The sequence below is a fragment of the Squalius cephalus genome (assembly GCF_949319135.1).
Source record: "Squalius cephalus genome assembly, chromosome: 5".
Taxonomy (NCBI): Eukaryota; Metazoa; Chordata; class Actinopteri; order Cypriniformes; family Leuciscidae; genus Squalius; species Squalius cephalus.
In genome coordinates, this window is record NC_137126.1 from 1211931 (window position 1) to 1225501 (window position 13571).

At 43.8% G+C, this 13571-nt stretch overlaps 1 protein-coding gene across 1 annotated transcript; it reads right to left on the minus strand.

Annotated features, from left to right (window-relative positions):
• Positions 1–630: 630 nt before the first annotated feature.
• On the minus strand, positions 631–6652 carry LOC307158293 (P2Y purinoceptor 3-like; the record flags this gene model as incomplete). The annotated part of the gene is made up of 2 exons (XM_079870727.1): positions 6613–6652; positions 631–1582 (listed from the first exon to the last, which is right to left on the minus strand). Exon 2 carries the CDS (start codon positions 1552–1554, stop codon positions 631–633), a length of 924 nt encoding a protein of 307 aa, XP_079726853.1. The 5' UTR covers positions 1555–1582; positions 6613–6652.
• Positions 6653–13571: the final 6919 nt, after the last annotated feature.

A 13571-nucleotide genomic window follows, 5' to 3' on the forward strand; every position in this document is an offset into this window, starting at 1 on the left:
CAACATTGGGTTTGGTCTTCTAAATGCAAATTTTGTCATTGTTTTGGAGCACACTAGCTTATAGATAACAGTAAGGCTAACATATTCATAAAAGCCAAAAAACTTTAAATAGGGCACTATTTGAGGGAACAGCCATTTGGGTGTCCATTGTGGACGTTATTGAGTGCACTTATTCAATCTCACATTCAATCCCACTACTGGAACTGTGTTCTAGAAATAAATGTGATATTGATATGAGGGTAGCTAGGTAGGCATAGATTCAGAGGCAAGTATTACATACAACAATATAACAATAATAAAACAATGCATTGACATTTTCTTTTTGATACTTAAGTACTTTTAAAAACAAGTACTACTGTACTTTTACTCAGGTCTTTACAACATTTACTTGTAACGGAGTAATATTTGACCAGTAGTATATGTACTTTCACTCAAAGTAAGGAAGTTGTGTACTTTGGCCATCTCTATACCTCACAACCAACAAGCTGAAGCATAAAACAGCTGCTGAAAGAGTCTCATGGCTGTTATTTAATAATGTTACACATTGTTTTCCATACACAGAACGCACAGACCTGCATTATTACAGTGGTTCAGTGCATCTGATCAGTGAAATACTCCAATAACAGCAACTCAATGGCTGACGGTGAACACAGGATCATCCGCAGATTCTGTGTTTTTCGAGCAGCACGACGGGACATTGTGAAGCTTCTCCCGCGCCAGATACAGAACCGGCTGGATGCTGCAACTCACGTTCACGAAGCCAAAGGCGATGTAGTGGATATAACAGCGGAAGACCTCCGGGGAGAAATACTCTTCAAATGGGAAGAGAGCCACCGGCGGGAAGTAGTTGAACACAATGATGGCCAAGATGATGATGACCGTTTTAAAGGCCTTTTTCTTGACGGGATGCCTCTCGTCTCCGCCTGGAGCCGACTGTCTCAGGGCCCAGAGAATAGAGATGTTACAGAACAGCATGAACGCAAACGCCGCCACAATCATGACGGTGAAGGCTTTCTCAAAGTGAGGGATGATTCCTGCACACTTTGCTGAGGCGTAGACTAAGATGACGAGCCACACAGCGCCGGCGCACACCGAGCGATGTCGCTTGTCTTTGAGTTTGGTGAAGGTGATGGGATGGCAGACTGCCATGTATCGGTCCAGACAGATGCAGGACAGAAAGAGTGGCGACGAGTCTTTGACGCCGTAGAAGAAGCGCAGGACGTACCAGGTGCTGCTGGAGGTCAGATACATGATGTTGGCCAGTTCCAGTGGAGGAATGAGGCAGAAGAAAGTGTCCAGCACGGCCAGTTGGACGATGAAGATGTCTGAGGTGGACGAGACTCCCTTATTCTTATGGATGAGGCACAGAACCATGATGTTGGCCGGGATGCCCAGGAACATGTTGATGAACTGCAGCACCAGGTAGAAGATGATGACGGTGGGCATGTGAGCACATCTAGCGTAGACGGTCTGCTCGACCGGAGAGGCGTTCAGCGGCCGGTGACTGACGAGCAGAGAGGAGTTGAAGTATCTGAACAGCTCTGTGATTTCCATCGTCCTCTCAGTGTGCTCGGACCAACCCCTGAAACACACAAACAGTGATCAAATGTACAATCAAACTCTTGCTTTGTGCTTTTCTGCTCCTCATTCAAACGGCACTGAAACAGCTTTGACTTTCCCAGACAGCAACATAGTGTCAGCCCAGATCCGGCCCACATCTGGGCCGTGTGGAATCCATGTGTACCGGATGTGGGCCGGATCTGGGCCGACACTACACCATATTTCCAAAAGTTTTGGGACTGCTGCCTTTACATGCACATGAACTTTAAAGCCACACTAGGTAAGAATTCCGTTTTGGTCAAACAACGACCCCTAGAGTCGCTGTGGACTACTTGTATTTAACGTTACTGTCGTAAATACCACTCACGCAGAGCAGTCTCTTCACTCACGGCCTGATCCCCTCCCCCCTGTATACCGGTCCCTGTTCAGTCGGATGGAAGCTGTAACGAGTGGAAATAAGGTGTGTCCCCTTTAAGAGCTGCGCGCGCCCTGTTTAACTGACTCGGCACAGTCTGTATTGTATGTGCGCCTCGAACACCCCGTAAGCGGATTGTTTCTGTTTGATGCTCATTCTTCTCCTATTTTTGTCTATCAAGTAATGCTGTGGACGGTAAAACGTGTGACAGACAGTTACACGAGTTCGATTGGGGAATAAACACAACGCGTTTCAAATCATCGGACATCGAACATCGAGCTAGCCTCCGAAGATGTCTAAGTTACTAATCCATCAACAAGAACGCCAGGTGCTTTTTAGCTCACACCAACGAGTGAAAGCTTGTCCGAGTGATATACAATATAAGCAATATACTTACAAGTCCAACAGCATGTGAGGACGTGTTGGGGGAAGTGAGGTAGCCTATGCCGTAAAGCAGTCGAATTTTGTAGTTCTTTTTGTGCGCGGGTGTTACTACCCGAACCCCGAAGTTTAAAAGTACGATTAAAAGCGATACAGACCCCGCCAGGCTATAGCAGACATGTCATTCAACCTATTGTAAGTCGATGTACCATCACAAGAGTCTTGGAAATATATTATGAAGGTTGAAAAGTTACCTAGTGCTGCTTTAATGACATCCCATTCTTAATCCGTAGGGTTTAATATAGAGTTGGCCCACCTTTTGCAGCTATAACAGCTTAAACTCTTCTGGGAAGGCTTTCCACAAGGTTTAGGAATGTGTTTATGGGAATTTTTTCCCATTCTTCTAGAAGCGCATTTGTGAGGTCAGGCACTGATGTTGGACGAGAAGCTCACAGTCTCCGCTCTAACTCATCTCTAAGCTGTTCTATCAGGTTGAGGTCAGGACTCTGTGCAGGCCAGTCCAGTTCCTCCACACCAAATTCCTCATCCATGTCTTTATGCTTTGTGCACCGGTGCGCAGTCATGTTGGAACAGGAACATCCCCAAACTGTTCCCACAAAGTTGGGAGCATGAAATTGTCCAAAATGTCTTGGTATACTGAAGCATTAAGAGTTCCTTTCACTGGAACTAAGGGGCCAACCCCTGAAAAACAACCCCACACCATAATCCCCCCTCCACCAAACTTTACACTTGGCACAGTGCAGCCAGGCAAGACCATTCTCCTGGCAACCGCCAAACCCAGACTTGTCCATCGGATTGTCAGATTCGTCACTCCAGAGAACACGTCTCCACTGCTCTAGATTCCAGTGCATCCCACGCTTTACACCAATGCATCCCACACTTTACACCACTGCACCCCACGCTTTACACCACTGCACCCCACGCTTTACACCACTGCACCCCACGCTTTACACCACTGCACCCCCCGCTTTACACCACTGCATCCCACGCTTTACACCACTGCATCCCACTCTTTACAACACTGCATCCCACGCTTTACTCCACTGCATCCCACGCTTTACTCCACTGCATACCACGCTTTACACCACTGCATACCACGCTTTATACCACTGCAGTGAATTCCACGCTTTACTCCACTGCATCCCACGCTTTACACCACTGCATCCCACGCTTTACACCTCTGCATCCCACGCTTTACTCCACTGCATCCCACGCTTTACACCACTGCATCCCATGCTTTACACCACTGTCTCCTATGCTTTACACCACTGTATCCCACGCTTTACACCACTGCATTCCACGCTTTACACCTCTGCATCCCACGCTTTACTCCACTGCATCCCACGCTTTACACCTCTGCATCCCACGCTTTACTCCACTGCATCCCACGCTTTAAACCACTGCATCCCACGCTTTACACCTCTACATCCCACGCTTTACACCACTGCATCCCATGCTTTACACCACTGTCTCCTATGCTTTACACCACTGTATCCCACGCTTTACACCACTGCATTCCACGCTTTACACCTCTGCATCCCACGCTTTACTCCACTGCATTCCACGCTTTACACCTCTGCATCCCACGCTTTACTCCACTGCATCCCACGCTTTAAACCACTGCATCCCACGCTTTACACCTCTACATCCCACGCTTTACTCCACTGCATCCCACGCTTTACACCACTGCATCCCACTCTTTACACCACTGCATCCCATGCTTTATACCACAGCACCCCACACTTTACACCACTGCATCCCATGCTTTACATCACTGCATCCCACGCTTTACACCACTGCATCCCACTCTTTACACCACTGCATCCGACGCATCCGACGCTTTACACCACTGCATCCCACGCTTTACACCACTGCATCCCATGCTTTACATCACTGCTTCCCACGCTTTACACCACTGCATCCTATGCTTTACACCACTGTATCCCACGCTTTACACAACTGTATCCTATGCTTTACACCACTGCATCCCACGCTTTACACCACTGCATCACACGCTTTACACCACTGCATCCCACGCTTTACATCACTGCATCCCACGCTTTACACCACTGCATCCCACGCTTTACATCACTGTATCCCACGCTTTACACCACTGCATCCCACGCTTTACATCACTGTATCCCACGCTTTACACCACTGCATCCCACGCTTTACACCACTGCATCCCACGCTTTACACCACTGCATCACACGCTTTACACCACTGCATCCCACGCTTTACATCACTGCATCCCACGCTTTACACCACTGCATCCCACGCTTTACACCACTGTATCCCACGCTTTACACCACTGCATCCCACGCTTTACACCACTGCATCCCATGCTTTACATCACTGCATCCCACGCTTTACACCACTGCATCCCACGCTTTACACCACTGCATCCCACGCTTTACACCACTGCATCCCATGCTTTACATCAATGCATCCCACGCTTTACACCACTGCATCCCATGCTTTATACCACTGCACCCCACGCTTTACACCACTGCATTCCACGCTTTACACCACTGCATTCCACGCTTTACACCACTGCATTCCACGCTTTACACCACTGCATACCACGCTTTACACCACTGCATTCCACGCTTTACTCCACTGCATCCCACGCTTTACACCACTGCATCCCACGCTTTACACCACTGCATCCCATGCTTTATACCACAGCACCCCACGCTTTACACCACTGCATTCCACGCTTTACACCACTGCATACCACGCTTTACACCACTGCATTCCACGCTTTACTCCACTGCATCCCACGCTTTACACCACTGCATCCCATGCTTTATACCACTGCACCCCACGCTTTACACCACTGCATTCCACGCTTTACACCACTGCATACCACGCTTTACACCACTGCATTCCACGCTTTACTCCACTGCATCCCACGCTTTACACCACTGCATCCCATGCTTTATACCACTGCACCCCACGCTTTACACCACTGTATCCCACGCTTTACACCACTGTATCCCAAGCTTTACACCTCTACATCCCACGTTTTACACCACTGTATTCCATGCTTTACACCACTGCTTCCCACGCTTTACACCACTGCATCCCACGCTTTACACCACTGCATCCCATGCTTTACATCACTGCATCCCACGCTTTACACCACTGCATCCCACGCTTTACACCACTGCATCCCACGCTTTACACCACTGTATCCCACTCTTTACACCACTGCATCCGACGCATCCAACGCTTTACACCACTGCATCCCACGCTTTACACCACTGCATCCCATGCTTTACACCACTGCATCCCACGCTTTACACCACTGTATCCCACTCTTTACACCACTGCATCCGACGCATCCGACGCTTTACACCACTGCATCCCACGCTTTACACCACTGCATCCCACGCTTTACACCACTGCATCCCACTCTTTACACCACTGCATCCCACGCTTTACACCACTGCATCCCATGCTTTACACAACTGCATCCCACGCTTTACACCACTGCATCCCACGCTTTACACCACTGTATCCCACTCTTTACACCACTGCATCCGACGCATCCGACGCTTTATACCACTGCACCCCACGCTTTACACCACTGTATCCCACGCTTTACACCACTGCATCCCACGCTTCACACCACTGCATCCCACACTTTACACCACTGCATCCCACACTTTACACCACTGCATCCCACTGCATCTGAGTTGCGGTTGCATTCAGTCCAATTTGAGAAAAATACATTTGTTTGAAATATGAAAAAAATAAGTACAAAAATCTTCTATACAGTGACTTTTTAGCAATATTTGAACAGTACAACAATTATGATGCACAAAATATAACCATACAACAAGATAAACAAGTAGCCTTATGGCAACTATGTGACATGCAGCCAGGATCTATATATGTATATAGATTGTGATAGTTTTGAGATTTGCCAAGATTCAAACAAGTCATGATCATAGCACTTTATACAAAACAGATTCACAGAGGAAAGCAGTGACAGTGTCAAAAGCTTCTTCAGTTTCAGAAATCTGTCATTTCAAATATCATTATGATTTCAGTTTCAACCATAAAGCAGCTCTACAGAAGAATTATTCAGTGACCTTAGTTGGTAGTTTCAATACAGCTTAACCAATAAGTCTCACTGAATATGAATTGTCTTAAACCAGCTGTTGCATTTATGAAGTTTTCATCAGTAGAGAAACCTTCCAGAAGTCATTATTATCATCATCTCTTACCTGTCGGAAGTTTCTCCGATCTTCAGCCGCAGTGTGAAGTTCATTGAGGGACTGACAGCTCATATTAAGCTGAAGACACTGACGAAGTGAAACGTTCCATAGATTAAACCAATATGGAAATGTGTCCTCTGAACGGTTCTCTTGAAGAAGAACTATTTGCATATCTTTGAGTTTATGGACCAGATAACATGCTAACATATTAACAGGCTTTGTGAAGAACACATTTATGGATGTGGGATTGGTTCAGAAGATGTATAGAAGCAAGTCCTCATCATTAACACTGACTGGCAATGATGCAACTCACCATTGGCTCCTGACGGAAATTTGGTGGTAAACAACCATACATTATTATACTTTTGAAGTTGACTATAACAAAGTGTCATTTGTTACATGAAGATGACATGGAGGTTCATCTGGATGGAAGAATGAGACAAAGAGTCAGCTGTGTGATTGTCAAATGGCTATTTCCATATTTCTGTTTCCATTTTCATATGTGGCTATTTCCAAATAGAGGACACATTTCCATGTTGGTTTAGTCTCTGGGACGCTTCGCTTCGATTGGATCTTGAAGCTCCCGGCGGTGTTGAATCATGGGAGTAAAGGTGTCTGCTCATCTCCAATGAATGGGAATTTAATCCTTTACCATCTGTATGACAAATGCTATGCAATCGCATGCAATTGCTATCACCAGCCCTATTAAAATCAATTTTGCACTTTTCGTCCTCCAGGTCAGCTTGGGAATTTCTTGAAGTTGGATATGTTACTCTCATCCTTGCCTGAGGATGGTACACCTCTGGTAGTTCTTAGAGACTTCAACATCCACCTAGATGGTACTAAAGCCTCAGGCTGCTGACATCCACACTCTGCTTGCCTCATTTGACCTCAAGCCAGTGTCTACTGCGGCTACTCACAAATCAGGTAACCAATTGAACCTTATTTACACACGCTACTGCTCCACTGGCCATACACTGATCACTCCACTGCACACCTCAGATCACTTCCTAATTACTCTCAACCTCAACCTGGATCATGACCTAACACACACTCCTCCACAGGTCACCTTTCGGCTTAACCTATGTTCAGTCTTACCCTCCCACCTATCCTCTTTGGTCTCATCTACACTTTCTCCCCCTAATCAGCTCTCATCATTAGATACTAACAGTGCAACTGATGCCCTTTTCTCCAATCTAATATCTTGTTTAGACAACTTCTGCCCCCTTTCATCCAGGACAGCCCATGGCAGCCGAGCCCCCATTATGATACAACCCAGGCTTTAGGGAAGCAACAGAAAGGACATAAAGACCAACGTCTGCCAATCAAACGTAAAGTTTATTAAATTCTAAAAGGAAAAGGGGACTGTAGAGATGGAAACACTGCTATTGCAGTGTTGGCTGCAAGACCAGAGAGAGAGAGAGAGAATGAGCATGTGTCCTGTACATAAAATGGCTCCCTTCTGGTGACACCAATTAACCGGTTAATTGCAGGTGAGCCACCAGGCAACTGCAACAAACACAGTTTAGAACACTTCCCACATAACAGACACGCATATCCTAACAGCAAAGTCTCCAAACTCATCTTTTCCAATCACCCTACTACCTGTCTGCTTGATCCTATCCCTGCTCTTCTCCTTAAAGTAATTTCTTCCTCAGTTGTACCCGCACTCACGCACTGATATCATCAATACCTCTCTTCACACTGGTACCTTTCCCATAGCATTTAAGCAGGCTCAGGTAACCCCACTGCTTAAGAAACCCACCCTAAATCCAGCATTTCTAGAAAATTACAGACCGGTACCCCATCTTCCATTCATTGCTAAAACACATGAGCGAGTCATTTTCAACCAAGTGTCTACATTTCTCTCAATGAACAACCTCCTGGACAACAACCAGTCTGGTTTCAAAAGCGTCACTCAACTGAGACTGCCTTGCTCTCGGTTACTGAATCTCTGAGACTGGCAAGAGAAGCTTCCAAATCCTCAGTTCTCATCCTGCTGGATCTGTCTTCTGCGTTTGACACAGTTAACCACCAGATCCTCCTGTCAACCCTCAAGGTAAAGGGCATCTCAGGAACCGCACTCCAATGGTTCAAGTCTTCCCTCTCAGTAGGTCCTTCAGGGTGTTGTGGAGGGGTGAGTTGTCTAAGACCCAAAATCTAGATACTGGAGTGCCTCAGGGCTCAGTGCTGGGACCGCTTCTCTTCTTCATCTACAGGTCTTCACTAGGATCTGTCATTCAGAAACATGGTTTATCCCATCACTGTTATCATCTATCTACTGGAGTGCCTCAGGGCTCAGTGCTGGGACCGCTTCTCTTCTTCATCTACAGGTCTTCACTAGGATCTGTCATTCAGAAACATGGTTTATCCCATCACTGCTGTCATCTATCTACTGGAGTGCCTCAGGGCTCAGTGCTGGGACCGCTTCTCTTCTTCATCTACAGGACTTCACTAGGATCTGTCATTCAGAAACATGGCTTTATCTATCACTACTGCGCTGATGACACACAACTCTACCTCTCATTCCAACCAGAGGATCCGACGGTACCTGTTCGCATCTCAGTCTGTCTGACAGACATTTCTTGCTGGATGAAGGACCATCACCTTCAATAATAATCTGCCAAGTGTTGACTTTGAAAAGAGAAAGTGAATAAATAGATTATAAATTTACAGCGTAAATATAATTTAGTATTATAAAATCCCCTAAAAATATAAAATGTTAAATCAAAAACATTGCACATACAGTATTGAATGTCTGTATTTTCAGTATAAAAATAAAGTAAGCCCAAAGAAGAAAGACAACTCTAAATGAAAAGCGTATTACACAAAATATTGTGCAATTGCAAAATCAAAGTCAATGAGAGCCTCTTGCTAATGGGAGAACAGTCCTTCCACCCTTATTTGGTAGTCTTGCAATTCTACAAAAGGGAAAATGCTCTTACAAATGTATACATACAGTAACAATAGTAATGGACATCACATTCATATGTAAAATGTATTGTAAATCTTTTTTTCTTTTTTCCCCAGTCCCCTGACAAACTGATGTACTGTATCAAATGTATACAGTAAACTTTCAGTCGCACAAATTAGAAAAACAATACATTTACCTGTTCTCTTCTCTGAATGTCCTGATTATGGTGGCCACAGAGAATCTGCTCAAATTGGGTTGTACTCTTTGTCCTGCTTCCCTCATTGTCATTCCATGAACAAGAACATGGTCTATCACAGTTGCCCGAATTTGATCTGAAATGACTATTCTTGGTCTTGCTCTTCGTTGTCCTTGTACTCTTCCTCCTATTCCACCACCTCTTACACGAACTCGTCCTCCTCTGCCTCTCACATTGTTTCCATCCATTGTTGGAATCAACATTCAACGTACCTGGGCCAACTGTGTACTCTGAACTGGCTTATATTCTAGACAACTGATTTGATCACATCATTAGAAACAAGTGTGAACAATTTTGAGTTGTTGTGTATAAACGATGACAGCAGTGTTGTAGTTGTGTTTAACTTTTGCCACATGTATTTACCATTTTGCAACACAGTGCAAAATGTGTTTTAGTGAGTGAGAATGTGTTTAGAGTTTTGCAAAAAGAGTGGATGAGATTAGCAAACAGTGTCTTAACTACCTGAACTTGTTTAAGGTTTTGCCTACAGAGTGACTGATTCGAAAAATGGGTTTAGGCCACTGAGCATTGGGTTCAGAGAATGGGGTTTAGTGTTTTAGCAATTGTGAAATACTGTAATTGTTCTACTTACCTTTTTTATTTTATTTATTATTTATTCATCTATTTTTTTTTATGTATGTACTGTATATGTATGATGATTGGAAATGCTTTGGCAATACATTGAAACAATAGTCATGAAAATTGAAAATTGAAAATTGAGAGAGAGAGAGAGAGAGAGAGAGAGAGAGAGAGAGAGAGAGAGAGAGAGAGTGTGTGTGTGTGTTTGTGTGTGTGTGAGAGAGAGAGAGAGAGAGAGAGAGAGTGGGATATTCATATTTCGGGAGAGAACTCTAGCTCAATCACAACAGCAGCAAAATATGTAACAGCCTGCCACAAACTACGAGAGTCAGCCAGTGGACAACACTAAAGTCAGAGTCATTCTCATTCTTATCTTGTCTGAATGTTGGTACAAATGTACAAAGGTGTTTTTTTCTTTTTCTTTTTTTTTCTTGTTTATATAAATGTATTCATGCATTTGTTTACTGATTGGTTTATTGAATTTATCGATTATTTGTGTATGTAATGTCCATTTATGTAATGGCCAATGCTTTGGCAATACTGTACAAGTCATGCCAATAAAGCTCATTTGAATTGAATTGAATTGAATTGAATTGAATTGAGAGAGAGAGAGTGTGTGTGTGTGTGTGTGTGTGTGAGAGAGAGAGAGAGAGAGAGAGAGTGTGTGTGTGTGTGTGTGTGTGTGTGTGTGTGTGTGTTTGTGTGTATGAGAGAGAGAGAGAGAGAGAGAGAGAGAGAGAGTGTGTGTGTGTGTGTGTGTGTGAGAGAGAGAGAGTGAGAGAGATAGAGAGAGAGAGAGAGAGAGAGAGTGAGTGTGTGTGTGTGTGTGTGTGTGTGTGTGTGTGTGTGAGAGAGAGAGAGAGAGAGAGAGAGAGATAGAGAGAGAGAGTGAGTGTGTGTGTGTGTGTGTGTGTGTGTGTGTGTGTGTGTGTGTGTGTGTGTGTGTGTGAGAGAGAGAGAGAGAGAGAGAGAGAGAGAGAGAGAGGTCAGTGCTAATGAGGAGCATGTTAAAGTCCAGCTGTGTTAGACCCCTGTGTCACAGATACGGCTCTATCCACCATTAGCCTTATTGGCCGCAGAGGTCAACAAGGGTCAAGTGCCGTGTCGATTGGTTGACCCAACCTATCGGCTGCTCCCGCAACTCCTTCAGCTGAGTTATGATCATGCCAGAAAATCATTTCACTTGTGGTGATTTACAGACATTGAGCCACTGGAAACATTTGAAATGCATGCAGATTTATGTGGGTATTAATTCACAGTATTCAGATATAGCGAATATCGATACCTTTATCGGAACAATGAATATATTCATCACCTATTTACCGTCTTTCTGAAAGCTGCAGTCATCATTCACACGGCACTTCAGGCGAGTTACATTCAGAGTAACACATTTTGCATGCAAAAATATTGCAAATGCATTAAATAATAATTGCATTTAGTGCAAAACGAAGCTGTCTTGGAAGAATCACATGCACAGCACAGCAGTGTGCTCATAGAAAGTGCTGTGGTCATTCATTAATGTTAATGTCCAGAACCTAAATGTGTGGTGAACCACAGCTTGGCCTAAATAAAGTAAGATAAAAGCATCAGTTTCCACGCTGGTGCTCAGTGACTCGATCCATCACGGAGGCATGGGATCCATCTTTATCAGGGCCCATTAAAGTTACAGCGGGTACAAACGGATCCCAGCTTGCTTACCACTCTTCCTTTAACCTGTCCAAAACACATCTCCGATATCCCCGTGAAATAAATACCATGAGCTCAGAGGTCAGGGGTTAAGGAGTGCGAGGCGGTGACCTACCCCATTACATCAAGCTCTCGCCAGCCATTGGTTCAGGGCTTCGGTTACGATACTGCGACTGATCTGACAAAATCTCCAAACACAGCTTGGCCATGAACCAAAAGACATGCATGCAGGGTGCAAATTGTGTCTCATTATCATTTTTATTTCATGCATTCAGCTCTGGCTTTTATTCAAAGCCAGTCGCAGTGCATCAATCAGAGAGTGTGTTAATTCCCATAGAGAACAAGCATTAATGGCATCTAACGGATCTGGAAACACTTTACAAAAAGGTGCCATTAAGCCTCCATTAATGCATTAACTAACAATGTTACAGTGTTACACGTTAAATGTAGTTACTATAATAACTATAAATTATGCATAATTACATGCAACTAACCCTAATCCTAAACCTACAGTGAGTACATGTAGTTAATACTCAGTACTTACATGTATGTACAAAGACACCCTAAAGCGTAACCCAGTGAGCAATGCACTTGTAACACTGTTTATTAACCTTTGTTAATGTTAGCTAATGAAAATACAGCTGTTCACTGTTGGTTCATGTTCGCTCAGGCCCATTAGATAATATTACTGTAACAACTTTTGATTTTATTAATAAATGATTAATCAAATCTTAGTTAACATTAAGTCTTTTTGGAAACACTTAACATATAATGCATTATAAACACATTTTAATGCATTATTTAATGATGATTCATGAATAATTGTAAACACAATTATAATGCATTATAATTCTTATCTATGCATTGCAACACCTTTAGAAAGTATAATGCATTAAAACACGACACGCAACACATTTCAGAGGCAACAAGGAATCTGCAAATATTATAATGCATTTTAACTTGGTTACAATTATTTATGAAAAGATATAATGCATTAAAATGTACATTATGAATACCTTTATAATGCATCATACATAAAGGCTGTTACCATATTGGTCATCATCCTTAGTTCATGTGAACGAATGTGGTAAAGTGTTACTGCTTAATAACCAATATTATTCCAATAAAAACGTTCTTTAAAATTTTTTTGGGATAATGTATATTTAGGTTATTATGACTGCAGCACGGAAGAGACGGATCCAAACACAGAAGTTTTATTAAAGTAATATCAAAATACTCAGAAACTGTAAAATCAAACACAAGGAGACTGACCTGAGACCGGCAGCATACAGCGACAGAAGGACCATGAACACTGGAAACACTGGGGTATTAATACACAGGACAACAAGGAACAGGTGAGAGTAATCAATCACATGGAAACAACCAGGAACTAAACACAGGAAGTGAACAGAAAACTACAAACTGACTACAAAATGGTGCAGGAAACAGGAAACAGGAAAAGAATACAACCTAAAAGTCCCAATTACAAAAACACAAGTTACACAATGCCTTCGCACCAGGGCCCTGATCAGG